The sequence below is a fragment of the Pithys albifrons genome, chromosome 1, assembly GCF_047495875.1.
Source record: "Pithys albifrons albifrons isolate INPA30051 chromosome 1, PitAlb_v1, whole genome shotgun sequence".
NCBI lineage: Eukaryota > Metazoa > Chordata > Aves > Passeriformes > Thamnophilidae > Pithys > Pithys albifrons.
In genome coordinates, this window is record NC_092458.1 from 90,422,588 (window position 1) to 90,446,019 (window position 23,432).

Consider the following 23,432-nt stretch of genomic DNA (forward strand, 5'->3'; position numbering starts at 1 on the left):
GTCAGAAGTTTGACTTTGTTGTTTATTTAAATTAGGTTAGCTGACCCTGAGGAGAGGTGTAAATTCTGGGGTATATATCCTCTAGTCCCTGCCAAAAAGGACTCTAGCTGGGGCAATGGTGTGTGAGTGGCTATTCACATCTGCAGCCTGTACCCTGGCAGATGTGCTCTTTGCTCTTTCAGCCCTTTGGAGCATGGTTACTGGGTTTGCACTATTATGGGTTTCCATCTGCCCTATACCCAGCTGCCACTGCATGCAGAGCAGGTGAGGTGGGCTCTAGACAGCATTCCAAAGCCCTCACCTCCCAGCTGATGATAGAAGTCCACATGGTAGCCCTACTTTAGAGGTCTTTGCAAGTGCAGCTGGACTTAAGAGGCTCTGCAGCTATATCCTGCTTTTCCATCTCATGTAATTTCACATCTCTTACCTCTTCAAAGAGCTCCAGGCTGTAGGTATTATCATCATCGGCAAAATACACTACCCCTTCTGGTGGTGCGGTGTTGCTGAAGCTGTCCCTCAGCCAGTGCAGCCCCAGGTTCCTCTGTAGTGTTCCCCTTGGTGTGTGGGATGGAATCCAGGACAGACCCAGCTTCAGGCTCTTGGGTGTCTCCACATTGAGGTGGGTGAAGTTGAGCCCAGCCTTCTCCAGTATGTTGGATACCAGGTTGGTCCTCCGCGGCGAGTCCTCCACCACCACCCAGTGCAGGTTCTGTACATGTAGGAAGGTGTTGGCCAGACGGGTCAGCTCAGCTTTTTGCACTGGCCGGGTGTAGGTAGGGGTGATAACAAAGATGGTTGGCAGGGTGTCTGACCATGGGGGAGGCCTGGAGTACACATAATTCTGTATGATTTTAGGCGTTGCCCCTATGCTTTGTTGCTGCCGAGTACATGATGGGAAGCCTTCTTCTCTCAGTGCAGATGTACCGTTGAGGAGAGCTTTAGAGGTCACGTTCTCATCTGCCTCTTCTGGGGCAAAAGAAAGGAAGGAGGGAAGGAAGGAGGGAAGGAGGGAGGGAGGGAAAGAGGAAAGAGGGAGGGAGGGAGGGAGGGAGGGAGGGAGGGAGGGAGGGAGGGAGGGAGGGAGGGAGGGAGGGAGGGAGGGAGGGAGGGAGGGAGGGAGGGAGGGAGGGAGGGAGGGAGAAGATGTTAGAGGACCAATAACTGCTGGGCTGCTTCCTCTTCAGGGAGGAGATGGGGACACATCTGTCTGGAGTCAGTGCTGAGCACAACAGCATTCTCTCCCCAAAGTCAGCCCAAGATGCATGTTTAACACACTCATAAGAACAGTTTACGTACCTGCTGTAGGCAAACCTTTAGGGGGCCTTAAGGCAAGCTTGTCTTTGTTTAACCCATTCCATGAGACAGCATCTCCTACCAGGGTTTGCATCAGCAATCATCACAACCACCAGCACACTGACAGCACAACTCCTGCACTTACTTCTCAGTAGGCTGAGGTAGTGGGTGGTTGGGTACTGATGCCACAAGGTTAGGAGAAGAGCCCATGGCAAGGCAATCAGGAGCGTGGTAAGAAGGTTACGTCTCCTCAGCATGCTGCAGGGAGCTTCCAATGCCCAGGCATCTCTCTACCTTTCAGAAAAAGAAAAAGAGTAAGGCCTCCAAATATCAATCACCATAAATGTAGGGAGGCATGATAAATGTTTGGCCCTGATCCAGCGAAGTGTTTGTCTAACTTTACAGGGAGCCCTATTAACATTGTGGGCCCGAATGATTATCCAGCTTTCTTGGGCCCAAATGATTATCCAGCTTTCTTGGACAACTCTGGTGCTATGGAATAGAAGCTTTTAGCTCTTTTTGTTGCTATAAAGAACTTCTCACTGTCCCATGATGAACCTACTGTCCTTGACTTAGGGTTGTTCTTGTTGCTGATTCTGAAGCAAGAGAGGACTGCTACTTGCCCCTTCTCTGGGACTGGGACTGGTGTTCATTCCTGAGCTTTGTGGTGACCATTCAGCTTGCTTCTTTTGTACAATTTTTTAAAACTGTGTGCAAGACTTATGTGCCTGCATATGCAAGTGGACAAAACACATAATGTCAGGCATCCTCAAGACAGCCAGCATCTCTTTCATCTTTGCAGTTTCAATTCATCCTCCTTACACAGATACCAATCAGGGATGCACATTATCACCTATTAAGTTTTCCATGAAGTCCCTGCCTTGGTCATTCCACAGTGCCAGTGATGCCTGCTGAAAGTTTAATTATTTCACATGCCTTTCTACTTCTGGCTTGGAGTGTTTGGCCGTTGCAGCATTCAGTTTAAATCACAGACTTCAGAGTACCCAGCAGGCCCCACCAGGTCCTCTTGCTCTCCTAGACTGAAGCCAGTTTGAGGGCAGAGACCAATGGCATCATGCTGATACAAAGGATGGAAAGGAAGTTCAAATTGGATGGCTCTAAATTCCTACTCTGCCAGGGATTTTTAAATGTACTGAATGCCAGGCAACTAAAACCAAGGTCCTCAAAGGGATATAGGCACATTTTATTCAAAGACAACCCCTTGACAAGGATTTGGGTCCAGCAGCTCCTCATCTGTGCAAAGGGGAAGGATTGCCTTGCTTCAGCCTTAGAGAATTGTGTGAGAGGAAACATGACAACTAGTCTAAAAGGCCTCTGCGTTGCAGTGACAGCAGTCACAGGGTACTCTTGAAAGTTATTAGGAGATGCTATTCTAAATTTATCCTCTGGAACCTTCTTAGAATCTATCTTTAATTGTTTCTCTGACATTTTACCTTGGTGTCCTGAAAAGACAAGGATTATGCAATTGCAGGGCTCATTAGTGCCCTACCACCCATAACTATCAAACCTATGTCAGGCAGATCTGCCAGAAGACTAGCACGCCTCAGCAAGTCTTCTGGCAGGCAAGCAGATGTGCATAAGCATTCCCTGTTAAGGAAATTACTGCACCACGAGCTCATTCCTTGTTAGACACCAATGGCACCACACTGGAACCATCCCTCAAGCGAACCTATTTTCACTGACTGGTCCCCAAACCAACCATTCATGGTGAAAGCCTCTAATGTTTCTTACCTACTCACTCAATAAACACCATGGTGCCTGTTTCTGCACTTTCAAGCTATTAAAAACTGATGAAGTGGACTAAGGAACCTGTGTGGCCAGGGGCACATGGGAGTATTTTGGTGATGCCAGTGGGAGTCTTGTGCAGCAAACATGCTGGCTCTGCATAACTTCATTGGGATTTGATGACTGGATCCAGGGCAGGTACAAGAGTCTCTTTCAAGCTTTAGTGCAAAAGGCATAGGTGTTTGATAAGCTACAGATCTGTGTTGGACACAGGGTAGAATGGTGTTACTGACACCAGGGGCTGCTTTCCCTGCAGGAAATCCCTTCCCTTACTGGCACAGCAGTGCAGACTATAATTTCCATCATTTGTGGCTGTGAAAAGAGACAGAGCCACAAAAGAAATCCAAGGATTGCTAGTAACAATAGCAGATACCTAGGTCCACCAGGGTCCTTGAAGGTCCTTGCTTCCTTCCTTCCCCCTTCCAGCCAGCCCTGTTCTTGCTTCCTCTGGTATGCTTGCAATTATATATATCCCTGCACTATTCAGGCAGCCAGTGCTTTTCCCCTTTAATAAAAGACCTTAATTATACAGACACAGTTTCTATGCATCAGGCCTGCCACTGCTGCAAACTCAGGTTGTTTCTGGAGGGTAGAAGAGGAGGTGGCAGCAGTGGCAGCTGTGTTTCCAAGAGAGCACAGAGGAGAGTGGATCAGAGTTAGAAGAATTTTTAATGAATTCCCTTTCTAGTTCTTTCTCCTCCTCCAGCCAGCCCTGTTCATGCTTCCCAAACACTGCAAACAAGTGGAGATGCTGTCTGTGTGTGCAACTCCCCTGGTGCTTTGTGCTCATTTATTTCTACATGCACCTACTCTCTATTGCTTTTCCAAAGCAAGCAATACTGAACAAGTTAAGCCTTGCATAAAGCTCTGGGTAACTTGTGAACTTCAGAGAGGAGCTGACGTTAACCCCATTTTCAAAAAATATCTCTTTCAAATGGTACCTTGTCTCCCCCACATTCTCCCCCTGCATCCATCATGCTTGTGCTCTTCTTTGTTGCTTTACATCTTTCACCTGCTTTTTCTCAGTTCTTAAGAGTCCCTTTTCTTCCCTGTTTCCAGGACTGGGGGAATCCTCTGGCTTGCTATTAATTTTAGCCTTTGTCTTCTGACCTTCCTCACACAATGGCCCTTTGCATTCTCCTAATGTCCAGTCCGCACAGAATATTTCCCACAAAGTGGTCCATTAAAGCATCAGCCCATCCTTTTGAAAACAGAGCATCAAAACCCAGTCACATATCAATGCCTCTGGGTACCCTGCTGATGGTCCCAGAGGGGCTTACAGAGGTTTACTGCACATATTTTTACCTACTTTTTATAATTAAAAACATAGTCTCCTAAGTGATTCAGATTAATTGCATGCCTGCTGGCAAGCATTACTGTGTGTATTCTTGGCACAACCAGCTACCTTCCTTCTGCTTTAAACTCTTTCAGAGTAGATCCTATTAAATGAGACTGAAGATCAGAAGAAAATTTTGTGATCATTTAAACCCATCTCCAGTGATCATCTGCTAATTCCTGGGTTTAAGCTGTAGAGGGCAGGACTGTCTCTTAATGTGCTTGTACAGTCCGGCACTGATCCCAACAGGAGCCTTTGGATGTGATTGCAATATAAATATTATTGATTGTGCTCTCTTGCTGGCTCTTCTCCTCCCTTGCTATTTCCCTTGTCCTGCCTATTCCTCTTTTTCTTTCCTTTCCTTTTTTCCCCTAGTGTCTTCTGCAGCCCCTGTTTGCGTTACACACCCTTAACAGCATTAGCTGGATGTTTGATGGATGCCTTCAATATGCTGCCTGTAGCCTTCTTGAGCAGTTTTCCAATTACACATCCCTCTTCTTAATTTCATCCATCAATCTTCTGTTCTCCATTAAAAAATAAACAAACACACACACAGAGCATAAAACTGAGTACGACAGGGACAAAATGTTTCTTGTACTACTCTGGCTTCACGCTGTTTTGTCAGACTTCTCGGTTCCTGGGATGCAACACCATTCAGTCTCCGTTTAGGCTCACGTGCTGATGCAGAGGGCATTAACCTGAGAGAATTCAGGAGAAGAGAATCAGAGAAGCACACAGTGGTAGGACCCAGATGCCCCAGATGGATACTGAAGAGATGCAAGATCTTGCTGAGGTTCAGAGCATTGCAAGTGACCAATCCCTTCATCTGCTGTTGACTAATTACCGACAGAGTACAATTTGTTAAAAGCAGGACAGCCCAGATGTTGAGAGAGGGATAAAGATTCCAGGCTGGAGAACAACCCAGGCAGTGACTTTCTCCCTGAGTTGCAGAGTGGTTTGAAAGGACATGCTGAGTGAATGGCAGAGAAAGGTGACAATTAGGGAGAGGCCCAGCTGACTGGGGATTATAAGGCTGACATATAAGTTCAGGTGCCTGCGATTTTCCTACAGCCTTGTTGAAAAGCTGCTCAATTTACATCCTCTTTGATAACTCAGAAATGGTTAGGATCACATGAGCTTTTGTAGTTCTGCCCTGAGGTTTTGGTTCTGCCCATCTGCCTTACCCAGAATGAGAACCACACTTTTTGAAAAGTTTGCTCTGCAAGAAAGGTGATTTTGCAGTCTCTGCTTCAGGGCAGCCAGCCTGTCCGAGCCAGGCTTACACGACCTTGAATGCTGGACCAGCCCCAGGACTGTACAGCTATAGCTGGAGACACAGGCACTAAAGATAATTATCTTTCCAGAGGGACAAATTTCACAGTTCAAAGTTTCCCCTGGGAACATCTCACTATCCAGTGTAGAGATTTTCTAGGCTAGCACCCAAACCAAACTAGTCTCAGCTAACAGAGCCAAAAGTTTCAAGAAAGACTTACTAATCTTGGTTTGTATCATATTTGCAAGCCTACCATTCTGTGCATACACTGGGAGGAGAGAGGTGTGGAGAGGGGAGAGAAAGGGGTATGAGGGGCAGAACTGGAGCAGAGCTGCAGGTACTTGCAGATGACTCTTCATTTCATGCACCGAAACTGTCAGCAGGGGTTTGGGTTTGTTTTACCTGCATTTTGCTAGCTCTCTCCATCAGCCCTTAGCCACCTTGAGGAAGTCCATGAAGATTTCATGAGTTCCCTAATTCCCGGTGAGAGAGATGTGATGCTGAAGGCAGAGCAGGGAGCTTTCAATTATTGATGAGAACGACCTCTCTTTAAACAAGGAATGCATAATTCATGGCAGCGCCGGCATTTGTGGTGAGCAGCACCAGCTCAGTCTCTGCTTTGCTGAAATGTGCAGGAAGCTGCTGTCCCCTCTCCCCCCATTCCCTTGGGCCCACCAGAGTTCTCAGCCAAAACTACAATAGTGTTTAAAATTGAGACAGGCCAAGATGCTGCAGAGCTTCTCCTCACCAGGCAGCCACCTGCCTGTTCAAGATGTGCATGATATAGTGGGAGGACGGATTCAAGGAAGCATAGAAGTGGGTGGAATGGGTTGTTTTGGGATAAGCAAGGGTAACTACTGTGCAAATGCAGCCTCACAGGACATTTCTCAGTAGTGAGACTCCTTTGACCCCAAGACAGGTCGACAGGAATAGCATCATTGTAGGACAGAAAGGATAGGCTAGATCTAAAGGACAGTGCCTGAGGATTCATGTCCAGATGTATTTCTTGTGGGGGTGGGAAAAAGAAAAGGAAAAGGGAGATTTAGTTTTTTGCTCAATAAATAGCAATTTCACCCCTAAACTCTGCTGGAACTGGGTGGCTGAAAATCCAAGGGGAAAAAAAAGAAGGAAGTGTATTTTTTTTTCTAGGAAGAGACATTTTAATCACCAACTGTTTTAGACTGGAAAGGACCTTAAAGACCATCTAATTCCAAACCCCCTGCCATGGGGAGGGACACTTTCCACTAGACCAGGTTGCTAAAAACCCCATCTAACCTTGCCTTGAACACTTTCAGGGTTGGGGTATCCACAGCCCTTCTGAGCAACCTGTGCCCATGTCTCTCTACCCTCAAAGTGAAGAATGTCTTTCTAATATCTAATTTAAACCTACCCTCTTTCAGTTTGAAGCCATTCCCCCTTGTCCAATCACTACATGCCTTTAATAAAAAGTCCCTCTCCAGCTCTCTTGTAACTCTCTTTAGGTACTGGAAGGTGCTCTAAGGTCTCCCCAGAGCCTTCTCTTCTCCAGCCTGAACAATCGCAATTCTTTCAGCGTGACTTCATAGGAGAGGTGGATGGAACGGCGAAGAGAAAGACTCTCTCCTAAACTCACAAGTGAATCTTGACCACCCAGTAGCACAGACAGTGTAGGTGACTGTGGCTGTCTGAAGGTAGAAGAGTGCTGTTCTGCTGGGGGTTTTAATTGTCCTTCTGTTTCAGATCTTGTGAAAGGCTCCAGGCAAGTGACACCTGCCATCTGAATGAGGTGAGCACTGCTCTACCACTCGTGAGGACAGAGGGCAAGGGAAAATTAACTGAGTCCCCTGGAGAGACAAAAACCAGAGAACTACAAATACTAAAACAATACAGGGAAGGATGGCCAGGTCCTTCCCCAATGCAGGAAGAGCAGAGCTACCAGCAGCTGTGAGGTTTCAAGGCTCAGCCCCATCTATACTCTGTCCCTTGGTGTGCAGACTCCTGTGGGGACAACTTCCCCAGGAAGTGAGTCACTCCCAGTGAAACAGCCACTATTCCCAAGCCTCCGTGCCATTTTCTCGGATGCAAAGAAAGGATTCATCCTCTCCCTACTAGCTCTAATCCCTTCACCATATGGATGCAGAGTTACTGCAGCCCAGAAACCAGGCTTTTCCTGGGGGAATACACTATGCACACCCCCCATGTCTATACTGCCCACGTGAACCCAAGTCAAGCATCTTCCTCCAGTCTTGGTCCATAAACAGCTTGGCATGGTGCCTTTGCCAAGAGAATCCTTGTGCCAGACGTGGCTTGCGTAGGGGAGCAGAGTGGAGGAGGGTGATGTTTTATACAGGGCTTTGTTCCAAGTTTAAAAAAAAAAAGTCAAAAAATCCTCAACAGAAAATGAAAAAGAAACTTTAATGAAGCTAATTAAATCTGCTGGCTATGTCCCATGGGAACCAATACACTAGAGACAGCACGTGGCTCAGCCTGCTATCCCCAGGTAGATCAAGAGTATCCAGGCACTATCTGGGCTATCAGCAGGAATGGAGATAACCCAGTTTGGATACACACTAGACCTTGAACTTGGCTGCAAAGGCCACCCTTCCAGGGAGCCTTACAGAGACTGAAAAAGGAGGTTTAAACTGGGCTATTTTTAATCAGCCCAAACTCAAATGTCCTTCACGGTCAACCCATGCAACTTGTCACCAGCTTCCTGCCCCCTGAGCATTGGCAAGGTTGGCTGTGACTCAGAGGGACACAGCCCTCTGCCCCATCACAATTTCCCTGCACTGCAGAGCCGTAATCCAGGGGTGCCAGAAATACCCAGAGAAAGATTAGCAGCTCAGGCCTAAAGAGAAGCAGGTGGTACCAGATGTCTCCTGAGAAAGCTAGCTGTCTCCTGAGAGACCTCTAAGCTTGGAGTTATCCTCTCTTGAAAGGGAAGTTGGGGGCTTATTCAAACGTCAGCTTCTCTCCCCTGCTGCCAAGCCCTGGCAGAACTGAAGTCCTTTTCAGATGCTGATTACTATTACAGAATAATCATTCTGAACGTATCAGCATGAATCAGCCCAATATCTGCATTAGCCAACAAAAAAAAGGCTTTTTTTTTTTCCAAGGAAGCAAAATAATTCTAAGGGAGCAAAAACAATAGCGGATTGTTCCAAAGTTTCTGTATATTTCATTCAGAGCTTTCCCTACTGAGTTAACAGCTGAAGCCTGTTCAGCAGGAGTGGGAGCTGTCATTTTACAGGTTCCTTACAAAAGCAGAAAGGAAAAACCTGTAATACCTCCTCCCAGAACATTTTCACAGATGGAAAGGAATTACTTTTTCAGATAAAAAGGCATTAGGCATTATTTGATGGATAATTACATTTCACAGGTGCTTGTTTCAGAGGGAAAAAAAATCATGTTGATCAGAAGCTCTTTCTAAAGATATGAGGCCCAAAGGCCAATGCTGTTCCTCTGGTAGCAGTCAGGATACAGAGATAGGCTTTAATCTTAGCTATGTGTCAATATGACATCAAATCAGACCTCCAGAGGAACATGCTATCACTAATGCACACTCTTGATTGATTTAGACAGCTCATTTTCCTCTGCCTTTCAAAGGCAATGTCAAAATGCACTTTCCTATTGGACTTCCTGGTTACTCTTTGGGAGGGCAAAAGAAAGTGAAGGAGAAGCTGCTGTGGCTGAAATCAGAGTGAAACGGTGACTATGTAATTTGAAACATCAATTTAGCTAAATATGTCTACTGTCTTCCCAAAACCTGTGTAAATACTGACATTTTAATGGTTACATGTGTGTGCCGGCACCCTGAAAAATCCTGAGGTCCAGACCCATTACTGCAGGCAGAGGATGCATGCAATATGAAGGCAAGAATCCCCTAGAGTTTTTATTTGGGAATGGTGGCTGAATTATGTGATCAGTGAAACCTTCATGAAAACAGCAAATTTGTGTGCAATGTTTTTGTGGGTGGCCGCTCCATATAGATTAACAAAGTGAGGACACTGACCAGCACTGGGAGTTGCCACCACACCACGCAGGTGTTAATTGTGTGAGAAGTAAAAACAGGAGAAACATCACTTTTGTCTCCCTGATGGACATTTTTGCTGTTGCAGTTCTCTGAACTGTGTGAAATATGCTTGCTTTGTAACTAGCTGAGATGGTCCTAAAAATGCTAATTCTGATTTTTTCCTCCAAATAAATCATCAGCCCTCATTAGATTTGCCACTTGCTGCGCAGCATCCAAGTGTCACGCAGACACTTTTATAAACAAATGTAGAATAGAGAAATAAATTGGCACCTAGAGAATTGCCTTTTGCAATAGATATATGTTATGGTCTGTTGCTTGACTTGTACCTTAAATGCCACAGCTGATCTGTATAGCTTGGGCTCGATTAAAAGAAACAGTAACATGAAAATTAGAGTCAGAAAACAGTGTTTATTTTCCTGGCTTCTGTATGTGAAATAAAAAGGGAAGAAGAGAGCGAAGGAAAAAAGGGGCAGGAAGGTGATGGCCAATGTCCTGCTGAGGCTGTCCTGCTTTCCTTCCCTGTCCTAACAGCAAAGCTGTTTACTCTGCACTATAGGGAGGCCACATCCAAATTAAGTGCCAAGGTATCAAGCAACCCATATGAAATTCCCACCTTCTGGGAATGCCAAGAAAGCAGTCAGTGCAGTAGTTGAAATATCTAACTTGGGCACTGGCAGAGGCTGCCAGAAGATAACCCTGCATCATGACTGAAATAAGTTATTTTGTAGAAAAAGTAGGCAGTAGATGCATTTGGGTGAACAGATGGAGCAGAAGAGTAGCAAAAGTCAAATGCCCCTTTCTGACAGCAATCCAAGCCTACTAGAAAGAAAAGAAATGGGGTTTGGTTTCTGCTTTTCCATGTCTTGCACTGTTAAAATGAAAGATTCTGTTGGGAAGGCAGAGAAGGCTGTGAGGGAGTTGAGGACAGATGAGCTCTCGGCACAAGAGACAAACTCTGCTCGCTCTCATAGCTTGCATAGGGATTGCCATAGGGCTTGCTTGTATAGGGCTTGCTCTCTGTTGTGCTCCTTAATTTCACCTGAAAGCAGCCTGGTCTAAAAGTCATGTTTGCACATAGTGTTTGTAAACCTTCCTTTGGGAGTGAGGTCAGCCTATCCTGTACTGTACTCATGGGTTTATCTGTGAAATTGTGTGCTTCAGGCTGTTTGAGACCTGGATGGAATAAGGGCTTGGTGCTTCCCTCCACGCCGGTAAGTTCCCTGCTCTCTCTGTTTCTTGAGCTTGGAATATCATCTTTGCACAAATACAACCAAGAAAATCCTGGGAGGTGCCTCTCCCCAGCTCTTACACCTCTACACTCAAGGCTGCTGGGCAGTGCTGTTCTTCCTACCTTCCTTCCACATTCATGGGCTGCCAGTTGGCCTTGGACAGAATAACTCATGAATAGATACTTCTGTTTGGAGAGGAAAGATGAACTAGGCTTCTTTTGAACCCTCCTCTGCACTTTGAGAGCCCTTGGAGTTCACTTCAAAGGCAGATCAGGTTAGCCTTAAACAGCAGGTCAAAGAGTGGTTTTGTGCTAAAATTAGTAATGGGCTGCTGCTGTAAATCTGAGAGGTGGATCTGAATCTCTCCTGATTCTGGGTGTGAATCTGACTCTCTCCTTGTGTTGGGCAGAGGGAAGGTCCCTCTAGTTATCAAAAAACATTCTGAGAACTGGGTCAGGGCATAGTCTCCCCACAGACAGAGATGCTGATAAAAGTGGCAGCTGCAGAACTAGAAACTGAATCTCTAAAAACTCAAAAATGCCTTAAAATAAGGGCCCAATTTGTCCTTGCTGGACAATGAACTCCTGCCCCCAGAGCACACTTCTGGTTGCTTGTTTCAGTCCTTAACCAGATTCTGGACATTAAGTGACTGTTGAACAGCCTTTTCTCTCTGCCTGCAGTAAAGTCTCCTTCAAATTGCTGACTTTCTCCCAGGAGAGGGATTCTGGGTGTTACTCAAATTGGGGTAACCTTAGGGTGGTGTTACTGAGGTTGCTCCCACTCATATCCTTCCCAAACCTCTGCAAGTGTGTACACATCCTGCATCTTTGGTTGGTGTCTCTCAACAGTGGTCTTGTAAGTGTGTCCTCAGCATGACGGACACTTTTGTGTTTCTGAGCTACAGCAGGACAAGACCAAAAGCAATTCTTTGTGAGGATTTTTGTAGAGCTCAACAAGCCAGGTGAGGCATTCCTAGCTTCACACATGCACATCTGAACTATCTCCACCCCTTACCAGCTCCGCAAAAAATACCTCTGAAGGGCCAGCAACACTTCCTAGGCAGAGGAAGCATTTGAAAATTTCTTGGGAAGGAAGAAGGAAGGAACTGGATTTCTGCTTCTGCTGCTTTAACTATTTTATAGGCCATTTGTGTTTGTCCTGATGTTCATGTCAGGACCCATGTTGGGGTTTGGAAAGAAATAGTCAGTAATCTCACAGATTGTATCAGACTGGTAAATGCAATGCAGAAGGGAGTACAAAAAAGCAGAAATCTTGCTTAGAGATTGTTTTGCACCAGTGTTTAACAGTGCCAGGACTTGGTTTGCCTTCCAGGGAGCTACAATCCAAGCATGGCTTGGCTTGATGGACTATGAACAAAACTTGCTGAGATGGCAGCTTATCTACAACTGAATGGGAGCTGGTGTTGACAGAAGAGCCACAAGCATCCCCTGCAGCACCTCCAGAAGAGACTACTAGGTGGGATGAAGTGTGCAGTGCTTGTGCAGCAGGCTAACGTGACTGCAAGGGCAAGTGAGTAGATTGGTCATGATGCAGGAACAGTATTGGGTTTGTTTTCAAGAGGTTGACAACAGACGAGAACTCCATGCATGAAGACTTTTTGAGGTGGAAAGAGCAATTTTAAATTATCCTTTCCCAAAGAATCCTTTGCTATAAACTATATTCACCCCTGAAAGTCCTCTTAACACAGAAGTCAGCAGTGATGATCTTAGCAAAGTGCTTATCAGTGTCCTGTGAATTCCTTTGTTAACAGAGCTATTGATGGATATCGAGTAGTAAGAGATTTGTTTCATTTTTCCTCATGCTTCAAAAGTCCTATTCTAACATAGAAGTTAGAGACGTCACTTCTGCTGTAAAGGAAACTCCTATTATAATTTGATAACATGCTGCTGAACATTGTAGGTTTGAGGAAAACAGGAAACAGCAAAAATGTTGCTAACCAGAATGTGAAACACACTGGGATTACTGGAGGAGATGTGGAGAAGCCTCCTGGCAGCTACAGTGCAAGAGGTACTGGTATCCCAAAGTGGAGAACAGATGTGAGTGAAGGCAGAGCAGAGGACTGGGTTGGAGAGGATACCGGAAATATCTAGTTGTTCAGAAAAGAGAGGATGTAAGAGGTTGATGGGAGTAGGATGGAGGATGTTATTCCAAGGGAAGAAACAAAACAAAACAGGAAAGCAGGCTGAGGGAGCAATGTTGGCCATGCTGAGATCTACCACTTAATAGCTCTTGATGAAATGCAAATAATTTCTCCTTTCACAAGATCTGCCAGGGGATGCCTCAGCTATCTGGGGTCAGTGGTTAACACTCCTACCTCCTTTCCTACTGCTCCACTGAGATGAAAAGGTGGCACATGTCTGAGGGAGGAAAGAAACTTGTGTAGCTTGGAGCGGGTGGAATTTGCCAGCTTGCCTCTGACTGCCCAGCCTGGCTCTGAGACACATCTCAGCCTGGCTTGTGTTTGACTTGCAGACGCTGCCTGTGGGCTTTGTGGAGGTGCACAGGGATAATCATGATTTGGTTTCTGTTTGCTTGCTAATTTCAGCCCATGCTGTGAGACTTGGATGTTTCTGAGGATTCTATATTAGCTTTAATGATTAAAAAATTATTTCAATGCTTAGTGAAGAAGATGCATGATCTATCATTGAAGCTGCTTAGCAACAGGACTCATTAAGACACATATTAGTACAGGAAGATACCCTTGCCCCAGTGTCCTCTTGGAATGACTATCCACTCATCTAAACAAGATAAAGGTCTTTACTGGCCTCCTCCGAGGCCAGAGGATAAAGCAGTCAACTGTGAAACAAGATTTCTTGGTTCTTATTCTGGCTTCAACTACGCATCATTATGTGGATCTGGGCAAATCATTTCACCTGCTTCAGTGCCTCAGTTCCCCCACAGGTGAGATAAGCACAACAATGTATAAGCACTCTGGGGAAATGACTTTCAAGTGCCTAAGCTCATTAGAGGAAAAACAACGCTTGCAGTGAATAAAAACTGTCTCAGCCCCTTGATTGTAGTTTGTACTAACCACACGGTTCACATTGCTCTCCTGAAGCCCCACATACACTTAGCTAATGATAGGAGACAAAAAAAGATCTTCTCCTAGCCCTTTACCATCTGATGGTGGCCAAGTATATATGTTAAAACTCGTTATTGGGCTCAAAAGAATTAATTTTAGGCAAAGCATTTCCAGTTACCCTTTAAGGAGAAAAGGGTCTGCTAGTTCTGGGTGAGGCTCTAATTTTGCTTGCAGGAACACTGTTAAATACCATGTGTCTGAGAGGAGAACAGTAATACTTTGTGTGCTTTGTTCCCAGAGCAATTCACTGAATCTCTAAGGCAGCAACATTTTCCTTATGAACAGCAAATGAAACAGGATGGAGGAAGCAGGGGTACGAGCAGACATTTCTGTCCATGGTATAAAAGCCACAGCACTCCAGGCTCTTGGACTTGCATGCAGGACACTGAACTTCACACCTGGATGAACAAGCCTTTGTCATACCTTAGTGTGGTGTAGAGGGGTAGAGGTAAGGGAAGCATAAAAGAAAGGAAGGTAAGAGAAGAAAAATGGGTGTAGGTAAGATACTAAGGTGTTACTGAAAGCGGTTCCTGAGAGAAGGAGAGGGAACAGGAGAAGAAATGAGGTTGATGAGAAAGAGAAAGTGGGAGAAAGAAGGAGGAGGAATGAACAAGGGTGAGGGAGCAACAGACTGGGTGGGACAGCAAGCTGAAGGCACACTCAAATCATCCAAGCTTTCTCTGAAGAGATTGCCTATTTTGTTTCTGCTTTTTTGTGTGTGTGATCTTGCCTTAAAATTGCAGGAATGTGGCAGCACAGCACTGGCGCTCTGATTTATTAATTCCATCCCGTCCCACCAGCCCATAAAACAAAAGCATCTGTGTTTGCTCAAGAGAAAACTATGAAGGGCCTCATTCACGTCAGAGGTGGAGAGAGAAGCTGGCAGATACAAGAAAGCCATCGTCTCCTCCTTCCTTTTCACCTTTGTGTGGATCTGGGCTGGGGGAAGGGCCTAGGGAAGGAGGGATCCAAGGGATAAGGTATTAGCAGGAAAAAAGCTAAAATTACACTGGAATCTGTGCTGGAGAAAGTGGAGGGGAGAACACAATGAATGCAATAGAATGGACCACCTCCAGTAAGGAAGGCACCCCAGCACTGCAGAAAGGACAAGATCCCTTGCTGTCACCCAGGCTCACCCAGCACTGGTCTCTGAGGTGGCACTTTGTGCAGTTTTGCCCTGATGAACGTCAGTCCTACTGCTGTGGTCACAGACAGGGCTTTCATGGAGCCCAGCACTGCTGCCTGTTCCATAGCTATGTACATAATCATAATAATAAATTAAGTCTACAGTCATAGGAGAAATACCCCATTACAGCTGTTTTTAGCATGCTTTCAGAATGAAGGAGGGTTAGGGCAAGATGAATATTAAACTATCCTACTTTAACTATATGGGGCATGAAGTGGGAGAGGAGCCAGCAACTTCTGCTCCTGTAAGGCAAGGATCAACTGTGCTGTTTCCATCATGAGGTACTGGGAGATTTTTCTTGGATGCTAAAACCACATCTCTACCCCTGCCCTTAAAGACAGTGCCTTTAGGAGCCAGGTTCTCCTGCAATGCTGGATAGGGAGTGTTACCTTAGGGGAGGCAGGGTCTGCAAGACCACTGCCTGTCTGGCCCTTGGCTTTTCCTCCATGTTCTTCCACACAAGGATTGCTGAGGAGCAATCCTGCTTTGCTTAGCAAATTGCAGTTCCCACGTGCCCTGTACTCCCACACACAGATCCACCGTGAACTTACAGCATGAGACAATACCACTGCTCTAAAATCTTTTCTCCAGAGCTGAGATTGCCCAACTGCTAACCCTGTTCAGCTCCAAGTAATCCCAGCACTTGCTTGGCTAGAGGTTGGCTGTACTAGGAATAAATGCCCTTGCTCTCATTGTCAAGTGGTAACATCCAAAGAATAGAACAATACCATTTCCTCATAGCATTATTCATAGACCAGCACCACACAAAATTGGTGAGATGCTTCCAGTCTGCTAAAATCTGTAACACAGGCAAGGGAAGCAGTAATGTAAGCACCACTGGACACACTCAAGTGTCGTCAGAACTTAACCTGAACCTGTTCCAGCTGACAAAAACCAAAGCTACAAGAGCTAAGTGTCAGGACACAGGCTGGAAAATACATATTTTTTGCATCTGTCTGAAAATTAAAATATGCCCTAGTGATTTTCACTTGAACATCCTTTTGTCCTTTGTCTCTTACACTGATCAATATTGTGGGTTTTACAAGGTATAAGGAATGTTGGGCTAGACAACTGTGAGAGGTTGAAGCCTGAAGATTTAAATCTGTTTTAAATTGACTGGATCCATCCAGTGATGAATGATCTACTATCCATCAAAATGTCTCCTCTCTTCCTGAATCCTACACTCAGCACCAGTAGCATCTTGTACTGGTGAGTTTTTTATGTCACTAAGCACAGCATGGGAAAATACTTACTTTTATCATGAAATTGCTACCTTTCACATTTTCCTGAATGCAGTCTAGTTCCTCTACTGAGAAAAGCCATGTAGAGAAGCGTTCATACACTTCTATACTGTTGATTGCTTTGGTTTTTACCTCAGTGTCCCTCCTCAACTGTCTCCCTGAGTTAACCAACCCCATCTTAAAGAATCTCTCTATGTGCACCAGACTTTAGTGGGATTACCTGAGTATGCATGAACAACAAACAAAATCTAAAGGTCACTGTGCCAGAGCTGTGGATCCCATTCCTGTGTCTCAGCCCTGGGAAGCCATGCCTCCTGAGGAAACGGCTCACGTTTTATAAATCTAAGGAATTTTCAAAGTGCAATGTTTTCATCTCAGAGAGAAGGATCTCAGACAGCCCCCCACACTGCATGGTGGAGGAAGCCAACAAGGCAGTTGAGTGAACACTTGGGAACACTGGCAAAATACATAAATTTGAGCTTTTAAGGAAAAACCTCTGGGAGCAATAATGTCACATGAGAGCAAGTTAGAAGAGACTTCAAGCTCTTAATTATGAGCCTGAAAAGCCTGAAACAGCATGAAAGATTAAAGGACAAAGTTTTCATGTGTGTTGACCATGGGTGGCCGCACAGTTTGGAGACATACTCCAACCTGGAGGAATCAGTGGGGTCTGACCAGTGCCCCTTTGGGAGAGCAGGTTTTAGGCAGTTATGCCTGCACCCAAGAGGAGAGTACAGGCAACCACAGGCCTCCTTGTGCCTTGTAATTATTAATCTTTAGTTGTACTGGTTGATTTTAAATTGCAGCCCTGTTAGGCTGAGCTTCTTCCCAGCAAGTGCTTCTCAGAGTTGCAGGGGCCTTGCTTTGGAGATGGATGATCTGGGTCTGTCTCAGCTCTGACGTGATGAGCTGCAGTGTCTCCCTTGTAAAGGGGGGTAGTCATCCTGACAAACAGCTCTGTATGTGGGCAGGGAGTGCTCTTAATCACATATGCGGAGTACTTTGAGATCTTGGGATGGGAAGTGGCACAGAAAAGCATAATGCTTATTATTAGGCAGAAGGGCCAGGAGCATAAAGGGCAGAATGATTCTAGACTTCTCCAGGGCCCTGGAGGCGTGTGGGATCTGGATTCCAGTCTGGCTTACTACCTCCCTTTTAGCCTTCTTCTTTTATTAGGAACAACTAGATACAAGGAGGAAGGGGACAGATATCATCTTTCCTGTGTACATCCTGCAGAATAATTGCAGAGCTTTCCCAGAGCAATTTTGCATGTTTAGTAAAGGGCATCTTTGGAGCGTATCAAATATCTTATCCCTCGTAGGTATACATATGAAGGCTTGCAGCATATGTCTTTATTGCTCCCAAATACTGGGAATAGGAAACACAACGGAGAGTGCTGAAGAGGAGGAAGAAGAGACTTTGGACGTAGTTCCAGGAGGTGGATGGAGTTGTGGGGCGGCTTCTCACAGCTGGGACAGCAAAATTGCCTCCCGAGGCACTGGTGGAAAGCTGGGGTGACCCAGCTGCAGCACTCTGAGGGAGAGGGGCAACAGCAGCTGGAGCTATGAAGGCACTGAGAAATACAAGGCTGTGAAGGGCACTGCCATTGGCAAGTTCTTACTGTGGTGAAGAGGGGAGGAAAGCCATCCAGGGTTATGGCTGGAGTGACTGTTATCCTAGCTTCTGCCAGCAAGCTGCCTGCTAGGTAAAACTTTGCTCTCAGACACTAAGGACATCTCCTGGCCTGCTGCTGAAGCAGAGGGAAGTTCCCTGCCAAAAAGCACCTCTACCAATGCTTCATAAGCAAGAAGAAAGGATGCTGGGTACACAGGAGACACAGCCTTGAGCTGTCCACTATGACCTCAGACACTCTGCAGGGAAGATGTCATTAGAAGATATAGGGGATAGTCACAAAGACTTCCTAAACCATGGAAAGAATATGAATTTAAAGGCTGTACATTGTAGAAGTGTTTTCTCATTTGTGTACATTTAGCTGCTCTATAGCTCTGTACAGCTCCCTAGGCAACAGTCTTTCCAAATGACACTATAACAAAGCCCAAAGGTGCAGGACCTTCCCTCATTAAAATCCTTGCAATGGTAGCAAGCGTCCTCAGCCCAACTGCTTTGCTTTCTATCCCATGGCTGCTAAAGTGTCTTGCATGCCAGGCTGAGGCCCTTTGCTGTAAACCTGGCTGCATATCAGCTGTGCTCTGTGTCGGCTCTTTGAATTGCTTTGGGATTGCAAGGTAGCCTAGATGATATTTCAATTATTATTATTGTTACTAGACTGAAAATGTCTAAGAAGCCAAAAGCTTCAATTTGATCTCGTCTGATTCCTGAAACACCTGATATAATGTGTTAGCTGCTCAGCACAAGTACCCCTGCACATTGACCGCCCTGCGGAGCCTTAATTCAGTGCAGACTGAAGTGCTCTGAAAGCAACACCAAAGTCTCCTCACAGGGAGGGAGGGCAGGAATCACAGTCAGCGAGCTCCTGGCCTCACAGCGGGCAGGCACAGAGTGCGCTCAGACGCTGGCACTCACGCACGGTCTGTGTCCAAGGCATGCCTACAAAGGGAGAGCTTCCAGGAAACTGGAGCAGGCACCAACCAAAAGTCACTGAGGCCCCTGCATCCTGCTTCAAGGCATGGAGAGAAGGGGATTGGCAGCATGCACAGCTGCAAACAGATGTGACACAAGCTGTCACACACAGCTCTGCCCCCTCATAATCTGTAACTTTCTCTATTACCTGTGACTAAAGTCCCCATAATCTCTTACCAAGGTATGTCATTTCAGAGTAACGATGCCCTCCCTTCTGTAAGGTTCCCATTCTGCTGTCTCTGTGCACCTGTCTCCCCACTTGCTACATGGCCCCTGTTCCTAGTCCTGTCTGAGGCTAGCAAGGTCAATGCCTTGCACTTCTGCTGGTTGTCTAGGGGTGCAAGGCATAAACCTCCCCATCCATTTTCCCCTTTTTGCAGTAGATGAGATTAAAGCTGAAGCAGAGATGGGTGATCAGACTTGTGTGTGAAGCTGCTGTACCCTGCTACAGTCTCTGCATACGTGTTTTGCAGAAGGAAGCCTCCTCTGGATCCAGGAAGTGAGCTGAAAGCACCTGCAGAGGCTGCATCGCTAACTCTCTCCCGCTCACTCCCTGTGCAGACTTCAAGTTGTTGTACAGATATTTATTGCTTGTCATTACTGCTCTGTTATGGTGATGCTTGGTGCTGCCCTGCTGATCTGAACATCCCTTCTCCCCAGCCACACAGAAGTTGCCCCTTGGCATGTTTCCCTAAGGAGTTACTGAGAAATCAGCTACTTCTGTCCAGATTTGCAGCACCTTGAGGGGTTTCTCCCTGTGATGCACTAGCTGCTGAGCCTACCCCACCTCTCCCAAGGACTGAGGCTGGATGGGCGAGTCTCAGGAACAGGAGGCTGAAAAAAGTACTTTCCAACTTATCTAGCAACATACACCCCAAACACTACCGCAGAAAACCAGCAAGTTCATCCCTTAGCAGACACACGTGTGCCAGGCTGGGGTGAAAAGGGCAGAGCCCTTCCCCATCTCTCGTGCTCTTGCCCTCTCCCAATCCACCTCTCCAGAGCCCCTCAAGGGCATGCCCACTTGGAGTCGGTTCCCACCGAGGCTGCCTGTGCCTGCACACAAACCCCGTCGCCCCGCTGTACTTTGGCTTCCCTGGTATTTGTCACCAAGAGGCGCAGTAAAACCTCTCCAAGACCAGCGGCATGTCCGGGACCCGCGTTTGGGTACCATTGCTCGGAGATACCGCCAGCGAGATTCTCGGGTGGGCACACATCAGGAATGGGGGCATTTCCACACAGCTGGAAAATTCCAGCCTGGGAGTGGGATGACGCTCCCGTGGAAGGCGCCCGGGCCAAGGTGTGGGGGATGCAAGGACAAGGGCTCCCTGTCAAGCGCGGAGCCGGTTCGGGCGCTGAGCACGGATGAAGTTCGGGGACCCCGTTAACGGGCGCAGGGCAGAGCATTCCTCCAGCGCCAAGCGCCGGGGGACCGCAAGGTCACCCCTGTATCCCCGGCGCTGCCCTCACCCCCAAAATCCCAGTGTCCGAGCGCGAGGTCTCCCGCTTACCTGGCGAGATGGGTCGGTCACGCCGGAGATGCTGCGGCGCCGAGCGCGGGGCGGCACCGCGCTGGGGGCTGCCGGAGGAGCATCGCCCGCCGCCGACCGGAGGCGTGTCCTCCCTGCGCCGTGGGACCCGGACCGGGACGGAGATCGCAACCGGGACCGGCCCGTCGGCGCTACCGGTGGATGGCGGCGCCCGCCTTCAGACGGCTCCGGCGATGCGGCTACGCGCGGCGCGGAGCCGATTTAAGGCCACCCCGTGCTGGGGGTGGGGGGCGCCGAGGGCCGCCCGCAGCGACTCCTGCGCGCCGCGCATCCCTAGGGGCCACCTTAAGCGGGGAAGGGGCGAGAGCGGAGCCGGCGAGGGGGTACCCGAGCCCGGGAGAGAGGGGAAACCGAGCGGGGCCGGGCGCGGCCGCAGCGCTGCCCCCGCCGCCCGCAGCGGCGCCGGGCACCCTCGAAGCGGGAGGATTCCCTGCCCGGGCTTGGTCACTGCTCTCCCCGCTGAAAGCGAGGGATAGGATTGAGGGTTTTGTCCGTCCCGGGGGCGTCGCTTTGCTGCTAAGCGGGTGCTGGAGCGATTTCTCTGTCCGACTGCACCAAGGAGTGCCCTGCCATGGCTACAGCCTGTGAAGGCTGGGTATCGATAAGGCAACATAGGGGGCACAGCCCTAAGCCGGGGACTACAGCACTTCTGGGACTTGCCCCCCCCACTTAGTGCTTGATGGCGCACATCGCCACTGCGTGCCTCAGTTTCCCTGAGCAAAAAGCGCAAGTGCAACCCCTTCCCACTGCAGCAGCCCCTGGGCCATTTCTTGGTCTGGCCACAGGAAAAGCCACAGCTAACGCTTTGTCCGGCAGCCTCTGCATCGGAGCAGGTTATGTGTGAACAGAGGAACGTCCTGCTTCAGTTTTCCCCTGTCTGTCTCCCTTAGGAGCTGTGTCTCTGGGCCATAAAGTCACCATGCTGCCTGAAGGGGCATGTGAGAAGCAGTTGTTTCAGCCTCCCACGTGGTAATGGACGTAGAGGTCAAAAGTGAAGGCTGTCACACCTCAGCCCTACTGGAGGAGGCTTTCAGCCTTCTCCTTGCACTGAGCTGCACAGCACACATCTGTCCCTCCCTTAGCCTTCCAAGGGTTGTGACTGCCATATTCCAGGAGTTTCTCCTGAAGAGGTGGCCACAGCTTTCCAGGAAGCACGGAAGGTAGCACAGTCCCAGACTCAGGTGGCAACTTGTTGATAAAGTTTGGCTTCAGGTAGCAAAGCTCCTGATGTGGTATACACTAAGCAGAGCAAAATATTTAGAGATCCTTATTTGGCAAGTGCTCTTGGAGAAGAACTTGAGAAGTCTGTCTTCTCAGGTTAGCTGTCAGGTCTTGGCCATGTTTCTGCAGCAGGTATTGCTGAAAACACCTTGGAAAGAAAGACATCAAGTGACATTTTACAGCACAAAGGGGAACACAAAGGAAAACCCAACACGGGCAAGGCAGCAGGCCAGTGCCAGTGCCTTTACTCTCCTGCTTCTCCCTTTGCCTAGGGGACACTGAGGCGGATGTGTTCAGTGCCCAGCAGGACTACTGCTGTGCTTACCGCTGCTGTGCAGGCACTGAGTGTCCTTCTGCACCTCTCCTTTGGTCAAAGCAAGGCATGAATTGCTGCTCTTCACCAAGTATATTGAGAGCTGCCAGTATCCTGCCCTGGCCTCTCAGGATGCCCTTAATGGGAGGAAGCCATTCTTACATCCCCATCCAGCTAGCCAGCCATCCTCAGTGTTGGAGGTATGAAGACCTCAGGCTGTACAGTCAGCCCAGAAGAGTTCTGTGTTCTCATGGCTGAAAGCCAACATGTGGGTGTCAGGAAATGGCAAGATGCTTCCCTGCAGATGGCTCAGCAGAAGTCTGAATTACTCTTGCACTACCAGCAGAAGCATTACACTGCTCCAAGAATTAGCTTGCTGGGGTCCTCCAGCTCTGCAGCACCTTGATTTTAGGAAAACCTGCACCAAGGAAATTGATTGCCTGTGCCTGCAAGGCATTGAGTCTCTCAGCATTCCCAGGGACAAGACAGAGACTTTATCCGCCTATGGCTGGAGAAAGAACTTGCAGAGGTGCTAATTGACTTATTATTAATCACAGACAACTTGGGTGGTTAGAGACAATCGTTTGGTGAACACTCTAACCTTAGGACCTCTCTAGGAGAGGTTGGTTAAGGACTTCGACTTCTGGGGTTCTTTCTGAAGTGCAGAAGCAGGAGGAAGAGGTCAGATCCAAGGCTGCTGAAAACTTTGGAAGCCCAGCTGCTCAGGCTTGGCTTACTCATGCTCCAGGTTCTCCCTTTTTATGTTCACATGTTTGACATGACTGTTTTGCTGCTACACACAGAGCCGCAGTTTAGTCTGTCTGTCCTATGGTTGGACTGGAGGGGCTGAAGGTCAGCAGTTCAAGAACATGCTGCCCCCTGGTCAGAGGTAGTTCCTGGCAAAAACTGCATTCTTCTGAAATGAGATGCAGTGGGGAAGGTGGGTCTGTGCAGAGGCATTTTTCTTGACTAGGATATCCAAAGTAGATTTGTTGGAGGGGACAGTAGAGTATCCAGTGTATTATAGTTTTCTTTATCCCTCCTGAAAGCAATGCCTGAGGCAGTATGTGTTCCTAGCCACATGGCAGTGGAGTTGCTGCCCTGGTCAGACCTGCTTGCTTCCACCACTGCCACCACAGCCGTGTCCAGCATAGACATATGCAGCAATCCACACTGCAATGCTCTGGGTGGCAGTTCTTTCCTGGCATGCTGTAGGCTGTCTGCCCATCTCTCTGCCCACACTCCCTCCACTGAAAGTACAATATGGT

General features: G+C 47.6%; 1 protein-coding gene across 3 annotated transcripts in view; it reads right to left on the reverse strand.

The window, feature by feature from the left end:
* LOC139674248 (galactosylgalactosylxylosylprotein 3-beta-glucuronosyltransferase 1-like) overlaps positions 1-21,351 on the reverse strand; it is a 31,908-nt gene extending 10,557 nt beyond the window's left edge. The window contains exons 1-3 of one of the 3 annotated variants that reach the window (XM_071560446.1): positions 20,592-21,351; positions 1,439-1,583; positions 428-966 (exon numbers count right to left, since the gene is read on the reverse strand). In XM_071560446.1, coding sequence (XP_071416547.1) covers positions 428-966; positions 1,439-1,550 — 651 coding nt within the window. In that variant the 5' untranslated portion in view covers positions 1,551-1,583; positions 20,592-21,351. Of the gene's footprint in view, positions 1-427; positions 967-1,438; positions 1,588-20,591 lie in introns of all 3 variants that reach the window. The other 2 variants (XM_071560456.1, XM_071560439.1) reach the window with 2 other exon arrangements.
* Between the last annotated feature and the right edge of the window lie 2,081 nt (positions 21,352-23,432).